The sequence below is a fragment of the Manis javanica genome, chromosome 6 (genome assembly GCF_040802235.1).
Source record: "Manis javanica isolate MJ-LG chromosome 6, MJ_LKY, whole genome shotgun sequence".
NCBI lineage: Eukaryota > Metazoa > Chordata > Mammalia > Pholidota > Manidae > Manis > Manis javanica.
Window position 1 is genome coordinate 10,688,233 of NC_133161.1, and position 24,514 is coordinate 10,712,746.

Sequence of the window (24,514 nt, forward strand, 5' to 3'; positions counted from 1 at the left end):
AACAGTCTTCAGGGGATATAGTATTCTCTTTTTATAAGTGGGGAAATTGAGGCCTGATTTATCCAAGAGGCGCTGCTTTGAAGGGAATGATGCACCTGGTTTTAGGCTCACCGAATTTTAAAAGACCTCTGGAAACCACAGAATGCTACCCACGTAGAGGTGGGAAACTCTCCATTTAGGTATACTTGATAAATTAGGAGCTATTTCCAACTTATTTAGTCAAAGCTGTCTGAACAAATGCAGTCTGAAAGGTCATCTGACCTTTTTATCCAAAGAAATAGAAAGTACTAAGTCAACGTGTGCATTTCATCTCTGACCTTGATCTGCCAGGTCCTGCCAGATCTAGCTGCCCCCCATCCACTCGGGTCCTGCCTGCCCCTGGCCCAGCTCTCTCCGTCCTCCCTGGTGCACCTCTATATTGGTATACACAGCACTGCAGGTTTCAGTGTCAATGTCACATTCTCATATAGGCCTTTCCTGTTTCTCAATCTAAAGTTTTCCAGTCACTTGCTATCCTATCACTATGTTTTATTTTATCGTAACTAATTGCTGCATTTTATTTATTTACCTTATTTATAGTTCTTCCTCTTCTAAAATACTAGATTCATTAAAGTGGGGACCTTGTTTGTGTGTTCCTTGCTGTATCCCCAGTGCTCAGCACACAAGTGGGGAACCCAATAAATGGTTTTTGTGTGAAAGCATTTAGTCATTTTTTTCACTCATTCTCTCATCTGTTCTGACCCAGCTGTGTCTTTGCTTTCTTCTGCAGCAGCTGACTGAACCATGGCGACAACTCCTGCTGCTGCTTTTGAGGCCCTCATGGATGGGGTGACAAGCTGGAATGTCCCCAGAGGCCCCATCCCCAGTGAACTCCTTCTTACTGGAGAGGCTTCCTTCCCGGTGATGGTGAATGACAAGGGCCAGGTCCTCATTGCTGCCTCCTCCTACGGCCGAGGCCGCCTGGTGGTGGTGTCCCACGAGGGCTACCTGCTGGATGCCAAGTTGGCCCCGTTTCTTCTCAATGCAGTGCACTGGCTCTGTCCCTCGCCTGGGGCTCCTGTGGGAGTGCACCCATCCCTGACACCACTTGTAAACATCCTGCAGGGCTCTGGGGTTGAGGCTCAAACTCAGCCAGAACCCGGAGATTCCCTGGGGGTTTACTGCATCAATGCCTACAATGACACCCTGACTGCAGAGCTGATCCAGTTTGTGAAACGAGGAGGGGGCTTGCTCATTGGGGGCCAGGCCTGGTATTGGGCCAGTCAGCATGGTTGTGACAAAGTGCTGTCCAACTTCCCCGGGAACCAGGTGACCAGTGTGGCTGGAGTGTACTTCACCGACACCTATGGGGACAGAGGCCAGTTCAAGGTCTCCAAGAAGGTCCCCATGATCCCTCTCCTTGTCAGGTGAGTGGTTTCCCACAGCAGGTCTGATGCATGTTAGCAACAGATTTGATCCCTCTCTTTGATGAGCTTCCATTTAATATACGTAACTTTCCACTATTATGGAACTACCACAAACCAAAACCAGGAAAATTAAAATGCACCAAAGCCCGAGGGGCTGGGTTCTCACTGCTACCCTATGCAAATGGCCAGAGCAACAATCAGCCGAATAGCAAAGCTTGTCTTACCCACCACTCTGTTCTGTGTCTAGTGCCTGGGACATGGAGAGTACGTGTCAGTATCCCAAGCTAATGAAAGAACGTTGCTTATTTGTGTGAGCATGTACCTGTGCCGGCCCCATCCGGCAGACAAAGCCCTGCTGCTTGTCACATATCTTCCAATAGAGAATTAGACAATCAAAGAAACAGATATAAACTCCAGCAGATGCTGATAAGAGTTACAGGGAAAGCAAAGTGGATGGAGTGACAGGGATGGGAGTGGAAAAGATTTATTTAGGGTTATTATGGGAGGCTTTTCTATGAGGCCTATTGAGGACGAGTTGCTGTTTCAAACAGAAGGAATTTAATATGGGGAACTGACTAAGCAGGTGATTCAAGCTGCAAACCCACACGGAACAGCACAGTGCCCAAGGGATAGGTGGCAGCATGACTGAAAGGGAGGCAGTGGTGTCCCCGGAGCCCAGGGGCTGCAGCCCCCCGCTGAAGCTGGCACCATGTTAGGCCTGTCCAGCAGGAGCCAGCACCCCAACTGGAGGGGCTGCCTAGTGGGGCCTGGACTCTCAGAGAAGACACAGTGTTTGCCAGAGACACAGCCTGAAGGGAGACACTTACTTTGGCCTCTTCTTCCTACCTGCTCAGTCTTCTAACACTGCCTCCTGTGAGCTGAGCCCACCAGAAGCCAGCGGGCAGGGAACCTGGGAAACAGAGTTCCCTGAAACACAGAACATGAGAGAGCAGGGTGGGGAACAGATGTGAGTGCACATAAGCCATTGCCTGCCTGGAAGGCTTCTCTGGTCAGGTGCCCTTTAAGGGACCTGATGGAATTTAGGGAATGAGCCACATGGGAACCTGGGAAAAGAGGACTCCAGGCAGGGCGAGGAGCAAGAGTTAAAGTCTGGAGCAGAAGCCTGCTTGGAATGTTCCAGGAACATCAAAGCAGCTGGTGTGAGTGGAGCTGAGTGAATGAGGGCTAGTGGGGCAGGAGGTGAGGGGGTCCACGGTAGGGCTGTAGCTCTTATTCCCAGTGAGAGGAGAGGGCATTTTTGATTCTGTACAGAGCATACGAGGTACTTACATTTCAAAGGAGCCCCTTGACTGATGGCGGAGAACAGACTGTAGGAAGCAGGGCTGAAGGAGGAGAGGCCATGGAAACAGACCACAGGAGAGCGAGCGGCCCCTCAGGCGGGACAGCAGTGGAGCTGCAGGCTGCACCCTGGCCTGGCAGGCGTGGCTGCCCCACTGAACAGGCAGCAGGGAAGGCAAAGGAGCGAGGAGTTCTGGTCTGACGGCCATACAGATGGTGCTGCCCTCTGTGGGGCTGAGCAAGACGAGGGGAAGGTGGTCTGACGGCCGTACAGACAGTGCTGCCCTCTGTGGGGCTGAGAGAGATGAGGGGAAGATGGTCTGACGGCCATACAGACGGTGCTGCCCTCTGGGGCTGAGAGAGACGAGGGGAAGATGGTCTGACGGCCATACAGACGGTGCTGCCCTCTGTGGGGCTGAGAGAGATGAGGAGAAGATGGTCTGACGGCCGTACAGACGGTGCTGCCCTCTGTGGGGCTGAGAGAGACGAGGGGAAGATGGTCTGACGGCCGTACAGACGGTGCTGCCCTCTGTGGGGCTGAGAGAGACGAGGGGAAGATGGTCTGACGGCCGTACAGACGGTGCTGCCCTCTGTGGGGCTGAGAGAGACGAGGGGAAGATGGTCTGACGGCCGTACAGACGGTGCTGCCCTCTGTGGGGCTGAGAGAGATGAGGGGAAGATGGCAGGGTCAGTAGTTTCATTCTGGATGTCTGGGTTTGGAGATGACCTGTGAAATGAGTGACTGATCGTGACTGGCCACACATAACAGAAGGCCTCTTGCCGTGGGCTGACCATGTAGGAGTGTATTTTTCTCATGTAACAGGAAGTCCAGGTAGATAGGCCTGTGGCAGGACATTCCACGATGTCCCAATTCACTCCTGTCTCTGTCTCTCTGCCCCTCACCCCGCCACTCCCATCATGGCATGTCCCTTTTGTCTTTGAGGTGATGGGATTGTCACTACTATTTCAGGCACTGTAATTACACCTAGGCAAGAATAAGCTAGAATGGATATACCGGCTGAATATGCTCCTTTTCATTCAGAAAATAATTTAACATCCAGAAGCCCTGACTGTTTGACCTACTGTTACATTTCAGCAGCCTAAACTAGCTCACTGGGCCACCTCTAGCTGCCCAGAGGGGCAAAGGGGTTGAATATCTTTAAGTGGGCACTGGCATCTCGGAAGGAACTGGGCTTCTGCTACTAGGAAGGGCGTGCGCACCGAGCAAGTAGTGCTCTGGGCCCTCGGCCCCAAGCCCTGGCGCTTTGGACTTCCTTCCCTCTAAGAGGGTGGGGTGACCATGGGTTACTCAGGATGCTAGGGTGCATCTGATTCACTCCAGCCTGTCTGAGCCTAAGGGACAAACAGGTTAAATCCCACCAGCCTAATTCTCTTAATTATTCCAAAGGATCCTGTCCAGCAAGCTAAATGGGTTTTTTTCATCTACACTTACATTTTTCATCTCTGCTACTGAATCTGAAGATTATTTTGTGTTTGTTTTAGCTTTTAATTATGGAAAACTTCAAAAAGATGCAATGGAGAGAGAACAGTACAATGACCCCCCCGCAGCTTTACCCCACCTCAGTAGCCAACTCACAGTCAATTTCATCTACAGCCCCACCCCCATCCCAGATTATTCTGAAGCAAATGGCAGACATCGTATCATTCCACCTGTAAGAATTTCAATGTGTATCTCTAAAGATACAAACTCTTTTGCAAATGTAACCACAAGGCACCAATATCACACCTAAAGGAATTAATAATTCCTTAATGTCATCATTAATTCCCATGATTGATGTATTTTATGGGGTATATAAATTCAAATTACCATCCTTTTAAAGTCACTTAGAAAAGTTCTTCCCTTTGTGGTTACAGCACTAATTACACACACGTAGATTCATTTATTTATTTTAGTTCTGCCTTTCGGAGTTGCTTTTGTAAAATAATCTTATTTTATAATTATGTAAAATAGGTATGTGGATCCAAAGTAAAATTTTAAGATGCCTATTATACTCTATCCCTGTCCCATCCCCTTCATACAGTTTCCTTCCTCTCTTTTTAAAAAAAATGTTTTTACTCCATTGTTTGTTTATACACACACACACACACACACACACACATGTATGTCCTTCCCCATCTTGGAAAAGGCAATAGTAAACTATTAATATTTTTTTCCACCTTAATTTTTCTGCTTAACATCATTTCATGGATATGGCTCCATAACAGTATATAGATATGCACTTTAGGTTCTATTATACTACAGTGTATTGATGCAGTATAATTCTTCAGTTAGTTCTTTACTGACAGACATTTGAGTTTCTAGCACTTTTTTCCAGTATTCTTACTATTACATATATATTGCAGTGAATACCTTTGTGTATGTCTTCATATTCTTGCCATATTACTGGAAATGAGATTGCTGAGTCAAAGGATAAATGCAAATAGAATTTTGCTAAAAATTGCCAAATTCCCCAGAATTAGGTTCCCCAGGCAGGAAGCTAACTCTGAGACAGAGATTAGTATGCAGGAAGTTCATTAGGAAGTGTCTCCAGACCAATCCTATGGGGAAGGGAAAGAAGAGGATTGGACATAAGGAGGCATTGGGCTGTGAGGGAGATACTTAGATTTTTTTTTATTAAAGTATTAATGATGATCTTATGTTTCAAATGTACATTATAGTGGTTCAACAATCCCTGTGATCAACTTAGATTGTGATTGCTAATTATTGTGCCCATTTATCCCACTCCCTGCCACAACCATCCCAACCTCGCCCCCTTGGTAACCACTAGTTATTTCTCAGTGTCCATGAGTCTACTGCTATTTTGTTCCTTCTGTTTTGCTTTGTTTTTATATTCCACAAATAAGTGAAATCATATGGTATTTGTCTTTCTCTGCCTGGCTTGTTTCACTGAGCAATACCCTCTAGATCCATCCATGTTGTTGCAAATGGGAGGATTTCTTTTTTTATGGCTAAATAATATTCCATCGTGCATATATACCACATCTTTTTTATGCATTCACCTATTGGTGGACACTTAGGTTGCGTCCACATCTTGGCTACTGCAAATAGTGCAGCAATAAACACAGGGGTGACTATATCTGTTCGAATCAGGAATCTTGGTTTACTTTGGGTAAATTCCTAGGAGTGGAATTTGGATCAAATGGTTTTTCTACTTTTAGTTTTTTGAAAAACCTCCATACTGCTTTCCACAGTGGTTGCACCAATTTACATTCCCACCAACAGTGTAGGAGGGTTCCTATTTCTCCACGCCCTCACCAGCATTTGTTGTTCTTGTCTTTTGGACAGTGGCCATTCTAGCTGTTATGAGGTGATATCTCATTGTGGTTTTAATTTGCATTTGTCTAATGATTAGTGATGTGGATCATCTTTTTATGTGCCCGTTGGCCATCTGTATTTCTTATTATCAGATTATTTTTAATAGTCTTTTCACTATTAACTAAAACACTGGGAGAACTCTTAAGTATTTATAAATGGAACATTGCTTAAATTATTGTGGTATATACTACATTTATAGAGTCAACGATTATGCAGCCATTAAAAATCATGTGTTCAAAGACTACTTAAAGGAATAAGAATATATTTGTGAGATAATAGAATATATAAAAATATTTAAATGATGCCAAATTTGTTAAAACATGTATAGTTACAATATAAAACACCAGAAGAAAATAAAACAAAATATTAATAGTGTATCTTTAGTGATAGGCTGCTGGTGATTATTATTTTCATCTTTCAACATATCTGTAATCCCCAAATTGTAATTATAACCTGAAAACAATTTTTCATATAACTTTCCTACCTTTTTATAAACCTTTAAACAAACAGAAAAATCCTCCTAATGTCACATTAAAATGTCTTTCTTCAACCTCACATCATTTACATTGTTTTATTAATTCAGCAACAAAATGGAAAAAGAAAGGAATTTCCTTAACATACCAGTTTTCTTTCTCTCTTTTTAGTACTTGTCTATATATCCATTCTTTCATTCACTTACAATTTATTGAGTGCCTGTTAAATTCTAGATACTGTTTTGGGAACTGGGATTACAGTAGTGTTTAAGTCTAATCTTGTTTGGCTAAAGTGTGAATGCTCAAGTAATGTATGAAAGTAATTTTTCCATATTACCAGTTTTCCTTATTTGTAAAGCTTTTACTGAAATAACAATATGACATTAAGGTATTTGAATATTTTTGATTTCTCATAATGTCCCCAACAAAATCTTTACCTTTATATATCATCATCATACAAAATTTTTGCTTGTTGTGATTACATACTGCTATTTTCTATTTCTTAAAATAATCTTTTTAATGAGTACTTCTAATGACAATACATGTTCCATCATTTGTTTAACTTTTTCCTTTTGTTGAGGACTTAGGTATTTCCTAGTTTTAGTATTTTGAGGAGCTATAACTGATACATCAGCCACAGTATCTTTAAAGTATTTTAGAAATCTCCCTTGATGTGAAGGCCACAAGGTGTAACATTAGGTAGAATATCAAGATACTGGGAAATCTGGTTACTCAAAAAAATAACACTGGCAGTTCAATGATTAAGTTAGGTTTAAGACTTGGTTTTCAAATTTCTCTTCCTATTCTGGATCTTTGCTGAGCTCTTGAAAAGCCAGTTTATTCTCCTTAACCAGTTTCAGCTCAAACACCCTCCTCAGAGGAATCCTCCCCTATGACCCTACTGAAATAAGACTGACCTTCCAGTTTTATGTGTTCCCATTCCTTACCTCAACATCAGTGATCACAGCCTGTGGCCACCCCACCTGGGGACTTGCTGGTGCCTGTCTAGCCAACCAGAACGTAAAGCTGCGTGAATGCATTGGTCTTGCCTGCTGTGGCTGCTGCTCTGTTCTCAGTACTAGGTGTGTGAAACATAGCAGAGATGGGTTTCTCTATTACCTAAATTAATGACCAAATGTATGAATGAATATACACCAGACAGCCTAGTGGGCCAGTGTTGACCGCAGTCAACTTCATGGTGTGGAATGTGCTGCCAGGGGGCTGAGCCCCAGAGGCTTCCTGCCTCAGCTAGAAAGGGAGCTAGGACTGACCCACCCTGTAAAGAAGGCCCTTGTACTGAGCCCTGGCCCTCAGCTCAGAGTCCTGCCTCCCTCACAGTGTCATCTTTGAGATTTTCAGTTAATTTTTCTACTAACAAAACTTGATCAAAGGCTCCCAGACTGACCTAGCAGGTTTGCTGACTTCAAACCCCTGCTGAAGGCTCTGGGGCTCCCATGGGAACTGCTCCTCTGCCAAGGGGAGGGGCAGTCTCTAAAAATCAACAGGAGATCCTTACATGTCCTGGCGCCAAGGGCAAGAGTTGTCTGCATACCTGTGTTTACAAACCTGAGGCGGGCATTACTGTGCACAATCATACCCAAAGGCACTCGCTGCTTTTACACTAAGACTGCAGAGTCTGGGGAACAGGTTAGTCTCAGATCAACAGCTCATTACATTTACACACGGTGTGACCTACAAGGTCTAGAACATGTTAGGAACCACTTCTATGAAAGTAAATACATACTGGTAGCTTATGCATCTCTTGAAGTTACATAGTACCTCATTGGATCCTCACCATGGTCCCGCTGACTGCAAGACCTCCTCAGCACTCCCTGCTTGTTTTTCCTTTTCAATATTTAAGATCCATAAATGTAAAGAGTTTTCAGGTAAAGATACTGTGAAATGAGACCAGAATCCAGAATTACCTCTCCATCAGTGTGACCAAATGAATGAGAAAAAAAAGGGAACAGCTGAACGTGGATTTGATGCTGATGCCCTGTACGGCTGAGCACTGGCTGGTGGCTGATGTGTGATGTGGTGCATGCACTTCCTGAGACCATGCCCACCCCAGATGCACAACGGGAAGAAAAAAGTTGAAACCACAAATCCGGGAACTACCATTAATGCCTTCTCATGTTGTAAAAGAATGAACAAATTGGGTGAGTAGACACTTAAGAAAAAAAAACCTCAAGTATAAAAGCAACAAAGCAACTTCAGGGTTTGGTGGAAGAAAGAAACGGATGCCAAGTTCCCCAATCTTCCATGCACAGTGGTGGGCTGAACCCCTCAAATGTGTCCATGTCTAGTTGAGTCAGCCTAGATCCCCAAAGAGAGTAACCAGCCCCCAGCCAGGACAGCAGTAGCCCCAGCTGATCTTTGCCCTTCAGTTAGTGCTATGAACCTCAGGTGTTAAGAAAGTGGAAAGAAGCAATATACAGCTCTCAGTATAATCTGAGAAGGTGGATGGATGTGGTGTGTGGGCAAACTGGTCCTGCATTAACTCAGAGTGTCAGGGAGAATTCACCCACACTATTTCAGTGCATACAAAGGATCTATCAACGTTAACCATGACCAAAATCCATTTAATATATAAAAATGCTATTATAGGCAGGCGGAGCCAAGATGGCAGCATGAGTAGAGCAGCAGAAATCTCCTCCCAAAAACACATACATCTATGAAAATATAACAAAGACAACTCTTCCTAAAATAGAGACCAGAGGACACAGGACAACATCCAGACCACATCCACACCTGCGAGAACCCAGAGCCTCATGAAGTGGGTAAGATACAAACCCCGGCCCGGCGGGACCCGAGCGCCCCTCCCTGCAGCTCCCGGCGGGAGGAGAGAGGTCTGAGCGGGAGGGAGAAGGAGCCCAGGACTGCTGAACACCCAGCCCCAGCCATCCGGACCAGAGCGCAGACACAGTGCATGCGTGGGGGCCTGGATACTAGGGAAACAGGGCAGCAAGAATGGTGAGTGGGTGCCTGAGGCCGACACCGGAGAACAAAGAAACGGGAGCGGACATTTTTTTTTCTTTCTTCGTTTTTTTTTTTTGACAAGTGCTTTTAGGAAGTCTTAAAGGGACAGGGACCTCAATACTAGGGAAACAGGGAAGCAAGACAGGTGAGGGGGTGCCTGAGACTGGCGCCTGAGGACAAAGAAAATCGTGTGTTTTTCCTTTTTTTTGTTTTGTTTTTATTTATTTAATTTTTTTTTCTTTTCTTCTTGCTGTTGTTGTTTTGGTTTGGAGAGTGCTTTTTGGAAGTCTTAAAAGGGGCAGGGCAGAACACTTAGTCCAGAGGCAGGGAATCAGGGGATCTCTGGGCACTCTAACCCCCTGGGCAGCAGGGAGCACAGAGGCCCCTTACGGAGATAAATAGCCTCCCAGCCGCTCACCCTCCAAAGGGGCTCCACCATTTTAGAGCAGCAGCCCAAGCCAGGTCACGCCCACAGCAACAGTGGAGATAAACTCCATAGCAGCCGGGCAGGAAGCAGAAGCCCTGTCTACACACAGCTGCCCAGCACAAGCCACTAGAGTTCGCTACTCTCCAAGGAGAGGAAGGCCACAAACCAACAAGAAGGAAAGCTCTTCCAGCTGTCACTCGTACCAGCTCTGCAAACTATCTCTATCACCATGAAAAGACAAAACTACAGGCAAACAAAGATCACAGAGTCAACACCTGAGGAGACAGACCTAACCAGTCTTCCTGAAAAAGAATTCAAAATAAAAATCATAAACATGCTGACAGAGATGCAGAGAAATATGCAAGAGCTAAGGGATGAAGTCCGGAGGGAGATCACAGATGCCAGGAAGGAGATTACAGAAGGGAAACAAACTCTGGAAGGATATATAAGCAGAATGGATAAGATGCAAGAGGCCATTGATGGAATAGAAACCAGACCACAGGGACGTATAGAAGCTGACATAGAGAGAGATAAAAGGATCTCCAGGAATGAAACAATACTAAGAGAACTGTGTGACCAAGCCAAAAGGAACAACATCCGTATTATAGGGGTACCAGAAGAAGAAGAGAGAGGAAAAGGGATAGAAAGTCTCTTTGAAGAAATAATTGCTGAAAACTTCCCTAAACTGGGGGAGGAAATAATCGAAAAGACCATGGAAATACACAGAACCCCCAACAGAAAGGATCCAAGGAGGACAACACCAAGACACATAATAATTAAAATGGCAAGGATCAAGGACAAGGAAAGAGTTTTAAAGTTAGCTAGAGAGAAAAAGGTCACCTATAAAGGAAAACCCATCAGGCTAACAACAGACTTCTCAACAGAAACCCTACAGGCCAGAAGAGAATGGCATGATATATTTAATGCAATGAAACAGAAGGGCCTTGAACCAAGGATACTGTATCCAGCACGACTATCATTTAAATATGATGGCGGGATTAAACAATTCCCAGACAAACAAAAGCTGAGGGAATTTGCTTCCCACAAACCACCTCTGCAGGGCATCTTACAGGGACTGCTCTAGATGGGAGCACTCCTAAAAAGAGCACAGAACAAAACACACAACATATAAGAATGGAGGAGGAGGAATAAGAAGGGAGAGAAGAAAAGAATCTCCAGACAGTGTATATAACAGCTCAATAAGTGAGCCAAGTTAGGCAGTAAGATACTAAAGAAGCTAACCGTGAACCTTTGGTAACCACAAATTTAAAGCCTGCAATGGCAATAAGTACATATCTTTCGATACTCACCCTAAATGTAAATGGACTTAATGCACCAATCAAAAGACACAGAGTAACAGAATGGATAAAAAACCAAGACCCATCTATATGCTGCTTACAAGAAACTCACCTCAAACCCAAAGACATGCATAGACTAAAAGTCAAGGGATGAAAACACATATTTCAGGGAAACAACAGAGAGAAGAAAGCAGGGGTTGTAGTACTAATATCAGACAAAATAGACTTCAAAACAAAGAAAGTAACAAGAGATAAAGAAGGATACTACATAATGATAAAGGGCTCAGTCCAACAAGAGGATATAACCATTCTAAATATATATGCACCCAATACAGGAGCACCAGCATATGTGAAGCAAATACTAACAGAACTAAAGAGGGAAATAGACTGCAATGCATTCATTGTAGGAGACGTCAACACACCACTCACCCCGAAGGATAGATCTACCGGGCAGAAAATAAGTAAGGACACAGAGGCACTGAACAACACCCTAGAACAGATGGACCTAATAGACATCTATAGAACTCTACATCCAAAAGCAACAGGATATACTTTCTTCTCAAGTGCACATGGAACATTCTCCAGAATAGACCACATACTAGCTCACAAAAAGAGCCTCAGTAAACTCCAAAATATTAAAATTCTACCAACCAATTTTTCAGACCACAAAGGTATAAAAGAGAAATAAATTCTACAAAGAAAACAAAAAGGCTCACAAACACATGGAGGCTTAACAACATGCTACTAAATAATCAATGGATCAGTGAACAAATCAAAATAGAGATCAAGGAATATATAGAAACAAATGACAACAACAACACTAAGCCCCAACTTCTGTGGGATGCAGCGAAAGCAGTCTTAAGAGGAAAGTATATAGCAATCCAGGCACACTTGAAGAAGGAAGAACAATCCCAAATGAATAGTCTAACATCACAATTATTAAAACTGGAAAAAGAAGAACAAATGAGGCCTAAAGTCAGCAGAAGGAGGGACATAATAAAGATCAGAGAAGAAATAAACAAAATTGAGAAGAATAAAACAATAGCAAAAATCAATGAAATCAAGAGCTGGTTCTTTGAGAAAATAAACAAAATAGATAAGCCTCTAGCCAAACTTATTAAGAGAAAAAGAGAATCAACACAATTCAACAGAATCAGACATGAGAACGGAAAAATCACGACAGACTCCACAGAAATACAAAGAATTATTAAAGACTACGATGAAAACCTATATGCCAACAAGCTGGAAATCCTAGAAGAAATGGACAACTTCCTAGAAAAATACAACCTTCCAAGACTGACCAAGGAAGAAACACAAAAGTTAAACAAATGAATTACGAGCAAAGAAATCGAAATGGTAATCAAAAAACTACCCAAGAACAAAACCCCGGGGCCGGACGGATTTACCTCGGAATTTTATCAGACACACAGAGAAGACATAATACCCATTCTCCTTAAAGTGGTCCAAAAAATAGAAGAGGAGGGAATACTCCCAAACTCATTCTATGAAGCCAACATCACCCTAATACCAAAACCAGGCAAAGACCCCACCAAAAAAGAAAATTACAGACCAATATCCCTGATGAATGTAGATGCAAAAATACTCAATAAAATATTAGCAAACAGAATTCAACAGCATATCAAAAGGATCATACACCATGACCAAGTGGGATTCATCCCAGGGATGCAAGGATGGTACAATATTTGAAAATCCATCAACATCATCCACCACATCAACAAAAAGAAAGACAAAAACCACATGATCATCTCCATAGATGCTGAAAAAGCATTTGACAAAATTCAACATTCATTCATGATAAAAACTCTCAGCAAAATGGGAATACAGGGCAAGTACGTCAACATAATAAAGACCATATATGATAAACCCACAGCCAACATTATACGGAACAGCAAGAAGCTGAAAGCATTTCCTCTGAGATCAGGAACCAGACAGGGATGCCCACTCTCCCCACTGTTATTTAACATAGTACTGGAGGTCCTAGCCACGGCAATCAGACAAAACAAAGAAATACAAGGAATCCACATTGGTAAAGAAGAAGTTAAACTGTCACTATTTGCAGATGATATGATACTGTACATAAAAAACCCTAAAGACTCCACTCCAAAACTACTAGAACTAATATCAAAACACAGCAAAGTTGCAGGATACAAAATTAACACACAGAAATCTGTGACTTTCCTATACACTAACAATAAACCAATAGAAAGAGAAATAAGGAAAACAATTCCATTCACAACTGCATCAAAAAGAATCAAATATCTAGGAATAAACCTAACCAAAGAAGTGAAAGACCTATACCCTGAAAACTACAAGTCACTCTTAAGAGAAATTAAAGGGGACACTAACAAGTGGAAACTCATCCCATGCTCATGGCTAGGAAGAATTAATATCGTCAAAATGGCCATCCTGCCCAAACCAATATACAGATTTGATGCAATCCCTATCAAATTACCAGCAACATTCTTCAATAAACTGGAGCAAATAATTCAAAAATTCATATGGAAACACCAAAGACCCCAAATAGCCAAAGCAATCCTGAAAAAGAATGAATAAAGTAGGGGGATCTCACTCCCCAACTTCAAGCTCTACTACAAAGCCATAGTAATCAAGACAATTTGGTACTGGCACAAGAACAGAGCCACAGACCAGTTGAACAGGTTAGAGACTCCAGACATTAATCCAAACATATATGGTAAATTAATATTTGATAAAGGAGCCATGGACATACAATGGAGAAATGACAGTCTCTTCAACAGATGGTGCTGGCAAAACTGGACAGCGACTTGCAGGAGAATGAAACTGGACCATTGTCTAACCCCATACACAAAAGTCAATTCAAAATGGATCAAAGACCTGAATGTAAGTCATGAAACCATAAAACTCTTAGAAAAAAACATAGGCAAAAACCTTTTAGACATAAACATGAGTGACCTCTTCTTGAACATATCTCCCTGGGCAAGGAAAACAACAGCAAAAATGAACAAGTGGGACTGTATTAAGCTGAAAATCTTCTGTACAGCAAAAGACACCGTCAATAGAACAAAAAGGAACCCTACAGTATGGGAGAATATATTTGTAAATGACAGATCCGATAAAGGCTTGACGTCCAAAATATATAAAGAGCTCACACGCCTCAACAAACAAAAAACAAATAATCCAATTAAAAAATGGGCAGAGGAACTGAACAGACAGTTCTCCAAAAGGAAATACAGATGGCCAACAGACACATGAAAAGATGCTCCACATCGCTAATTATCAGAGAAATGCAAATTAAAACTACAATGAGATATCACCTCACACCAGTAAGGATGGCTGCCATCCAAAAGACAAACAACAACAAATGTTGGCGAGGCTGTGGAGAAAGAGGAACCCTCCTACACTGCTGGTGGGAATGTAAATTAGTTCAACCATTGTGGAAAGCAGTATGGAGGTTCATCAAAATGCTCAAAACAGACCTACCATTTGACCCAGGAATTCCACTCCTCTAGGAATTTACCCTAAGAATGCAGCAATCAAGTTTGAGAAAGACAGATGCACCCCTATGTTTATCGCAGCACTATTTACAATAGCCAAGAATTGGAAGCAACCTAAATGTCAATTGGTAGATGAATGGATAAAGAAGATGTGGTACATATACACAATGGAATACTACTCAGCCATAAGAAGAGGGAAAATCCTGCCATTTGTAGCAACATGGATGGAGCTGGAGGGTATTATGCTCAGTGAAATAAGCCAAGGAGAAAGAGAAATACCAAATGATTTCACTCATCTGTGGAGTATAAGAACAAAGGAAAAACTGAAGGAACAAAACAGCAGCAGAATTACAGAACCCAAAAATGGACTAACAGGTACCAAAGGGAAAGGGACTGGGGAGGATGGGTGGGTAGGGAGGGGTAAGGGGGGGCAATAAGAAAGGGGGTATTAAGATTAGCGTGCATGGGGGGAGGGAGAAAGGGGAGGGCTGTACAACACAGAGAAGACAAGTAGTGATTCTACAACATTTTGCTAAGCTGATGGACAGTGACTGTAAAGTGGTTTATAGGGGGTTTACTAGGGAGAGTCTAGTAAACATAATATTCTTCATGTAAGTGTAGATTAAAGATTAAAAAAAAAGAAAGGAAGAAAAGGGGGATTGCTCCTTGATAGGATAAAACTAACTGTAAATCAACATTAATGCATGCTTTAAATATCCTTAATTTTGATCACTTAAAGGGTGTCAGATGATTGGCTATGGAGGTACACTTTTCTGATAATATTCCTTTTTCTTAAAAAAAAAAGCAGTTCCTGTGTGGTGACCTCCAATGAGTTCTACACAATGGTATAAAGGGCATATCAAAGTGTGGGCAAAGGGTCTGTTTGTGTTTATACAGAGGATCACAGCCTAATTTAGCTACCCAGAAAATGAACTAAGATACAATATGAAGAAGAACTTCCAACATCAGCACTCTCTGGAAGACTCATACCAGAAGATGATCATCAAAAAACCTCAACAAAGATCCAGGCGATGCTGCAGTTGTAGCTGCATCCATCCCACCAGTTCCTGGACTTGCCATTGGAATGAAGAAGGAGATATCTAAGCTGGTCTGTGCATACAGTAAAACAACAAATTTGACTGGATCTATACTGTTGGAACTCAACCAAGAATTAGGAGAAGTGCAAGTTGTAGTGCTCCAAAATCTTACAACTACAGACTATCTACTGTTAAAAGAACATATGGGATGTGAACAGTTCCCAGGAATGGGTTGTTTTAATTTGTCTGACTTCTCTCAGACTGTTCAGGTACAGTTGGACAATATCCATCATATCATAGATAAATTTTCACAAATGCCTAGGGTGCCTAAATGGTTTTCTTGGCTTCACTGGAGATGGCTGGTAATTACAGATCTGCTTTGGTTATGTAACTGTATTTCTATTATGTTAATGTGTGTGCGCAGTTTAGTTAGTAGTTTAAAACCTATACATGCTTAAGTTACTCTACAAGAAGATATGTCAAAGAAATAATCAATCCTCCCATGTTTTCTTCCATCTACTACCTCTATGGCTTTTCTTCTTCCTTTCTAATTACAACCCTTAAATAGAATTCGTGCCTCATATCGAATTTACCGAGTATCATAATTCCTCCAAGTGGTAAAGATACCTCAAGACAAATGCTGGGCATAGAAGCCACAGGGCATAAATCTGCAAAGAAGTAAAAAGCTAACCTTTTCAAACAATATGGCTTCTCTCTCACTTACCAACTTTACATTTCCCTGTATGGCCCCAGAAGATGACTGGTTAGCCAGAGACGGGTAAGATTCCTCAAGGGAGGAACAACCTAAGACAGGCACAGTCGCAGAGGGGCCATCAGGTGAGAAATTGGGGATCAACAGAGGTCAGGCTTAGAACCTCACCGCCTCCCCCCTGTTTTGAGAGAAATCTTCTGCATCGTGGATGTTTTATTGCCCTTGTCTAGCTTGGATTAACACATAGTCCACAGGCACACACCTGATCATCTACAATTGCTCTCTTACAACACTAAACTATGTTTTCTACCTTTATCTTGCATCTACCTACCACTTCAGCATTTTATTAAAAATAAAAATAATAATAATAATAAAGGGAGAAATGTGGGATCCACATATAAATCAAGTATAAAAATCAAACAAATATTCATATTTGACCTGATTGTTTATAGTTCATAATACGTGATCAAAACCAAAAGTTTCTGTAATGACTGCCCTTGTACTGTTCACCATGTAAGAACTTATTCACTATGTAAGAATTTGTTCACCAGGTAAGAACTTGTTCATTATGCTTCAGAAGACTGGAAACTGACAAGAATTAGGCTTGAGATGGATTAATGATTGTGCATTGAGCACTGACTCCCCTATACAGAATTTTATTGTTGTTAACAACCATTTGATCAATAAATATGAGAGATGCCCTCTCAAAAAAAAATTGCTATTATAAACTGAAAATGGAAATATGAGAGAAATTTAGTATGGAAAGAATCAGTCACACCTGGAAGAAAAATGTGACGAATGAACAGAAGCAGATTCCCTGAGGATGCTTCAAGCAATAAAAGAAATTCCTGGGAATATATGTTCAATAAAATGGGAGAGAGAGGGGCCTAAAAAAGGAGATTTCAGAGTGAATAAAACAAATGGGGATCCCAGCTCCTCAGGTGAGATAAGCCAGTTACCCACCGTGAATATAACAGACAGCAGCTCACTTCCCACTGACCTCTCCCATCACTGCTGTCCTCACGCTGCTGTATAAACCGCTCAGAAAGCGATGGCGTCATATGTGCGCTCAGCTGCAGTTGGATGTAAACCCCCCACACTCCCCCTCTTCCTCCCTTGGTGCCTTCTCCTCAGCTCTCAGTTCAGGTTGAGATCCCCACATAGTGTAGCAGATTCTCCAGAGTGAGATGTAGTTAGAGAGACAGATTCACCATAAGCATCCTCAGAGCAGGAAAATATATAATCCACAATGCCAGTGCATTAATTTATAAACCTATATATATAAATGGAACAGAGGTCAACACATTCTTGTTGGACTAACTGAAAATTCCAGAGGAGACCAGGTCCCTCATAATGTGAGCTGCCCCTGCCTCCCAGACTCTGTCTTCTGTGCTGGCCTCATCCCCTGGCATCTCCATGCACTGTAAGGTGGCCCTTAGCCCTAGGCTCACAGGGTCCTTACGTGTCATGACCTCAGAGTGATAAAGCCTCTTTCCCAGTAACAGGAGTCCCAGTTCCAGGCTTTACCACTAGCCCACCCCCACATGCCCACTCTCGAGTCACTCTGGCCAGGGGCTGGGGTCAAATTATAGACAGTGGCTGGGGCGCTGGGGTAGGTCCCCAAGGGCAAATGTATGTGAATGATACCAGATGAATCAGTACGTTTTTCTGTAGATTGAGGACTCATACTCCTAGACAATGTGGCCAAACGCTGTGAATGTCTTCATTTCCTTGCTTACGGTCGGCTTAAACATCATCTGGCCTCCCCATCACTCCTCTGGCCTCTGATTCCACTCTGCTGCAACCACACAGGCCTCCTTTCTGTTCTGCAGACATTACCAGGCACACTTCTACCCAAAAGCCTTTGCATTGGCTGTTTCCTTGGCCTGGACTGGGCCTTTCTTGGGTTTCTGATGGCTGATTAACTCATCTTCTGCGACTCTCAGCTCAAATGTCACTTCAGGGGTCATCTATCCTGATGACCTTGTTTAAAATTTCAACCCTGCTGAACCCCTGCATTCCTGAGCCCCTTTAAACTGATTCAGTTTATTGCCCATTTCCACTCACACATACCTATACACACACCCATACTAAAACATAAACTCCACAAGCAGACATTTTAACTACTGGCTTCACAAGTATATCCAAGCTTCTAAAACTACCTGACACATAATAGATTCTCAGTAAAATCATTCATTTGTGCTGCATAAATCTCTAGAATGGCAAATGGGGCCAAACTTTTACTCAGATCTTTTGATTATCATTCTGGTATACCTGAAATTCCTTGGGTGCCTATTGACTGATTAAATGGAAATCTTAAAGGTAAGATGTACACATAAGGCCACTCACTCCCTTACTCTTCAGTATTTCATCAAATCCATGACAACACCGATTAAAGAAGCACCATTATTTTATGTTATTAAGTATGAGCAAACGCTGCCAATTAAATGACAATATACCACAGTATATTAGAAGGTGAAAAAATGCCTTAGTCTTGATAAAACAATGGTATTATGTGTTAAAATTCTAAATGGTACATAGAGTGAGGAGATTGGCAGGAACTATATAATCTTAGATTTCTTTACTTAAGCTCACTTTGGTGGTTCATTAACTGACTGTAGCCACTTTGTCCCCGTGTCACTTTCCAGGTGTGGACAGGATCTCGGGCAGGACCAGCAGCAGCTCCTGGAAGGGATCTCTGAGCTGGACGTCAAGACGGGGGGAATCCCCTCGCAGCTGCTGGTGCACGGGGCCCTGGCCTTCCCGCTGGGGTTAGATGCCTCGCTTGGCTGCTTCCTGGCAGCTGCCCGCTATGGCCGGGGCCGGGTCGTCTTGGCTGCCCATGAGGGCATGCTCTGTGCTCCCAAGATGGCGCCCTTTTTGCTCAACGCTGTCCACTGGCTGGCCAGAGGCCAGACAGGCAAAGTTGGGGTAAACACAAGTCTAAAAAACCTGTGTGGCCTGCTGTCAGAGCACGGGCTGGGGTGCAGCCTGGAGCCTTGTCTGACAGGTGACTTGCGTGTCTACTGCTGTGTGGCTTACAGTGACAAGGAGGCTAAGCAACTGCAGGAGTTTGTGGCTGAGGGTGGGGGCTTACTGATCGGGGGCCAGGCCTGGTGGTGGGCCTCCCAGAACCCAGGCCGCTCCACCTTGTCTGGTTTCCCTGGCAATGTCATCCTCAACTGCTTCGGCCTCAGCATCCTAGCTTCAACTCTTGACCCAGGCTGTTTCCCTGTCCCTACCCCCGAGATGCGGAGCTACCACTTCCGCAAGGCGCTGTCTGAATTCCAAGCTGTCCTGAACCACAGGGATAGGAACTTGGAAAAGAGCTGGCTGGCAAAGCTGGGTGTAGATGGTGCAGCCTTCCTACAGATTCCTGCAGAAGGGGTCCCTGCCTACCTATCCTTGCACCAACTCCTGAGGAAGATGCTGCGTCGGTCGGGCGTCCCAACCGTGAGCTGGGAAAAGCCAGTGGCCAGGGATTCCTGCGAGGCTGCCGTGCTCTGCCTGGCCACAGAGCTGGCACGCTCTGGGACTGACTGCTCCCAGCTGGCTCAGGGATTGGTGACTGGGACCTGCAACTCCAGCCTGAACCCCTCGGAACAGCCCATCACCGTAGAGATCAGTGGAAGCAGTGCAGGTATGGAGGAAGGAGTATGCCCAGAGCGCTGGGACCCGGGGAAGGTGGATATGGCAGGGACTGAAGCTCAGGCAGGCCAGCTGCATTCTCCACCAGGAACTTTCAAGAAGGGGGGTTGGGTTTCTGCTTAGGGTTTAGGTGGGCTGAGCACCGGGAGCCTGGGTGAGCTGCGGGGTACAGGGCAGTGGCTGTACCTCTGGGCGGGCTGCGAGGCTCCAGGTGGACGGCAGGCACCTGGGAAAGAACTCAGGCTTCCCTGTGGCTTTTGCCAGGCCATGGTGATTCCTGGGTGAGTACTGGACTCTACCTCCTAAACGGACAAAATGCCGAAGTCTCACTGCCTGAAGCTGCGGTGTCTGCTGGCCTGAAGGTAAGGCCAGAACACCACGGCCGACACCCCAAAGCGCAGAGCGGCTGCGTCCTCCTCCAGCTCGGGGCAATGGCGGTACCACCAGGAGTCCAGGCAGTGGTGGTTCTGCCCATATTACAGGTGTCACAGACGAAGCAGCTCAATTTCAGGAAAGCTGAGGGGGGCACTGAAGATGCCAGGGCTCCTGCAGCAGATCCAGCACTCAAAGCCTTGCTTCAGGTTTCCCCATGTGGCTTTTACCTGCCCGCAGGGATGCACGAGGCAGTGGCCACTGCATATTCAGACCCTCACCCACTTCTGTGGGGCACAAGCCCTTGCTGAGTTTTACCTCTTTACCTTGACACCTGAAGGGTATACTTATTCCAATTCAAAATAGGCCTTACATGCAGAATTTAAAGTTTTTGCTCAATTCCGAGGCTCGCTGCCTACCAAGTTAGGGTCTCTTGCATCAGCATCCTTCCAGGAGCTCATTTACATTAAACCCAAGGAAAGCAACCTGAGGACTCAGACAGACAGCACCCAGACCATCTGACCAGGAAGGGGGGCCCTGGGCAAAGGGGGAAGGAAGAATCACTCCTCCTCCTCTCAGGCCGGACCCCTCCTCCTGGGCGGGTGGGCGTCTTGTGTGTGCCCAGAGGGAGAGCAGGATCCCCTCTGACTCATTCCCAGGATCAGAATCACTACCCTGGTTTCAGCCCTGGCAGGAGAGCCTAGGACTCTGCCTGGCACAGAGGCACCCAGGGGCACCAGTCAGTATCAGCCTCAGGGTTATACCTGGTCTGACAATGATCCATTGTGGAGCTGTTAAATCCCTGGAAAAACCATTCTACGTCATTCTACATGATTCTACGTCTAGCCTTCAGTCCATATGACTTTTGAAATGCTAACATTTGATGCTTCCGTGCATAGTTCACAGATAGGGGAAGATGGAGCTTTCCTAATACCTGCCATCCACACAGCATCGCACACAACTCCCCCGCACACGCCACACAACCTGGTTCCTCTGATGTGTGGTGGAATCACCTCCCCAGGTCCAGATTGGCTGCCACACCGATGACTTAACCAAGGCCAGCAAGCTGTCTCGAGCTCCGGTGGTGACTCACCAGTGCTTAATGGACAGGACCAAAAGGTCGGTCTCCTGCCTCTGGGGTGGCCTTCTCTATGTCATTGTGCCCAAGGGCAGTAAGCTGGGCCCTGTGTCTGTCACCGTCAAAAGGGCCGTGCCTGCCCCGTACTACAAGCTGGGTAAGTGGCCTGAACGTCGAGGAGGACTAGGGATGCACAGTGGTTGTGGGCTGGTTGCTCAGCAGGGGTCAGGGCGGGAGACGGGAGGAGGAAGATGTGTTCGCCATGGCAGTGGAGGCAGGAAATACAGAACACCCCGTGTCCTGCAGACTCCGGGTGGAATAAGGCCTGTCCCCAGTTCGGAGTGTGCAGAACCACATGATGACTGTTCACTGTTGCAGTGTCGTCCTCTGGGAGCTCAGGTGGCATTTTTCAGCTCAAGGGAAGTGGGTGACAGGTCCATGACCTTGATTCCCAGGTAAGACATCAGTGGAGGAGTGGAGGAGCTGTGTGGGGGAGAGCCCAGCTCCCTGGGGAGAGCTGGCCACAGACAACGTCATCCTGACGCTGCCAACTGCAGACCTGCGGGCCCTGGCCGATCCCGAGCCACTGCTCTGCCTCTGGGACGACATGATGCGGGCGATCGCCAGGCTGGCGGCCCGGCCTTTCCCCTTCTGCCGTCCCGAGAGAATCGTTGCTGACGTGCAGCTCTCAGCCGGTGGGTGTTCGAGGGCATGCTCCCAGGCAGTGGACACTATTGATTTACTATTTTACCTGTTTTTAAGTGCAGTATGTGTAAGGCATAATTTCACCAGGAAAGGAAAAAAGACATAAAAGACATGGATCTTGACGGGGGGGGGGGGGGGGGGGGGATGCAAAGATGGTTACAGGTGAAGTGAATCAGTTACGTCTACAAGGTGAGATTTCACAGGACAGTAGAACTAGTTCACAGAGAGCAATGGGCCATCTCTGTTGTTTCAAGAAGAGGGTAAAACAGAAATATTTCCCTTAGACTTAGATCAGAGTCGGCAATGAAAGGGAGTAAGGAGGTTTGCACTGAGCATTGAGTGGTGTGAGGGAAGAAGTGCATCTCAGGAAAAATAAGGAAATTGCTTCTGACATGGAGAATATTCTTCTGGATCTCAAGTTTTCTCATCTTTAAAAAAGAGCAAGCTTATCTCTGCTAAAGAGTGTATATCTGGACAGCAGTAGTCTATGTGGCAGAAGGAATGGCTCTGTCCTGGCCTCAGGGATCTCAAATCCAGACATAGGACATAACAGCACAGACTTGCTCGAAGGAAACCCGCACAAAACGAAGCACCGAGTTACAGCGAGGATGCCCGTGCAGAGCGGCCAGGGTGGTGGCCAGGGTGGAGAGGAGGGCCTGCCTGCTGTGAGAGGCTGGGAAGGCTGCCAGTGACCTCGCAGTTCCTGACCGAGTTAAAGGAAACCATGTTCTCTCCACTCAGCACCGAGATTCTGGAATTATTAGGGGCTCCCAGGAGAGTGAGGAAGTCACACCGGGGGTAGGAGTGAGGGGAGATAGGTTTGGGTGTCCCCCCACCACAAGCCTCACCTCTTCCTTTGTGCCCCCAGGCTGGATGCACGCAGGCTACCCCATCATGTGCCACCTGCAGTCGGTGCAGGACCTCCTTAGTGAGACGGGCATAAGAAGCAGAGGTCTGTGGGGGCCCATCCACGAGCTGGGCCACAACCAGCAGCAGCATGGGTGGGAGTTCCCCCCCAATACCACGGAGGCCACTTGCAACCTCTGGTCCGTGTATGTGCACGAGACGGTCCTGGACATCCCCAGGGCCCAGGCCCACCCCGCTCTGAGCTGTGCAGAACGAGAGAAGAGGATCAAAGTGCACCTGGGCAAGGGAGCCCCCCTGCATGACTGGAATGTGTGGACAGCCCTGGAAACGTACCTACAGGTACTGAGCAGGAGTTCGGGGGTGGGGGGGGCGCCTCCCAGATCCCGGAGCTCTCCAGCTCCTTCACCACCCCACCAGCCTGACCCACTGCCTGCCCTGGACAAGGGACTGGGCTGCACAGTGGTGCTTCTCAGGCTATACATCTCTACATGGAGATAATGGCCTGTCCCACTCGCCTCTTTGATTTTGTGATGAGAAGTAAGAGGAAAGGAAAGGTATTAGGAAAAAAAAACAAGTAGAGAGAAGTAGAGCCTGTAGGATGTTGAGCAAGAGCACAAGCTCTGAGTCAGACACCCCTGAGACTGGGTCACAGCCCTGCCGCCCACCGCTTTGGCCTCGGGTCCCGGGCCAGGGCTCCCCAAGCCACTTCGCCTTTTTCCTGTCCTCAGCTCCTGCGTCAAGCACATGCCGCATCCCCCTGTGACAACAGTGGGGTGTCCGTGGGAAAAGCCCATGACGAGATGGCGTCATAGGAGATAAATATGTTAGCCAGATTCTCAGACTTGAACCGAAGTATTTTTAGGATGAACAAATAAATATCCAGCCAACCCAGTGGGAGAGCAGAACACCTCAGTCCTCAAGCAGCTCAGCCTCCCGTGACATAAGCACATATCCTTGCCCTGCCCGGTCCTGCTCTGATTTTTAGTGTTTTCAGCTGTCAGAGTTGTACCCCCCATCAGATCCCCTCTGCTGCTGCCACAGCCCCATGGAGAGGAGCGGTGTGGCCCACGCTTCACAGAGGCACACACTGAGATAAAGGGTTTAAGCTGCCTGTTATCATACAGTTATATCACGGACCCAGAACCTAAAATCAAGTCGGTGACAAGTCTCAGGCTTCTGCCCTTCCATACCTTCTCTGCTTTTTCCCCTCACTCATTTTCCAAAGAGTGGACAGAGACAGTTCCCATCAGTGAGGTGAGTTTGCACCGTGCCAATCTGTATTCTCAGCCAGCCAGTCTAAGGGTTACAGGGACACACTGGAGGTGGTAGGTTGCCACTAAAGTGTAAGTTCAAGCCCTAAATCTGCCCTGCCCACCTACCCA

At 45.5% G+C, this 24,514-nt stretch overlaps 1 protein-coding gene across 11 annotated transcripts in view; it reads left to right on the plus strand.

The window, feature by feature from the left end:
• TCAF2 (TRPM8 channel associated factor 2) overlaps window positions 1-24,514 on the plus strand; it is a 56,899-nt gene that overhangs the window by 2,255 nt on the left and 30,130 nt on the right. For 7 of the 11 annotated variants that reach the window (XM_073238293.1, XM_036994564.2, XM_036994565.2 and 4 more), the window contains exons 2-7: window positions 770-1,406; window positions 19,111-20,102; window positions 20,375-20,472; window positions 21,504-21,717; window positions 22,016-22,255; window positions 23,134-23,471. In XM_073238293.1, coding sequence (XP_073094394.1) covers window positions 784-1,406; window positions 19,111-20,102; window positions 20,375-20,472; window positions 21,504-21,717; window positions 22,016-22,255; window positions 23,134-23,471 — 2,505 coding nt within the window. In that variant the 5' untranslated portion in view covers window positions 770-783. The remainder of the gene's footprint in view (window positions 1-769; window positions 1,407-19,110; window positions 20,103-20,374; window positions 20,473-21,503; window positions 21,718-22,015; window positions 22,256-23,133; window positions 23,472-24,514) is intronic. The other 4 variants (XM_073238296.1, XM_073238297.1, XM_073238295.1 and 1 more) reach the window with 2 other exon arrangements.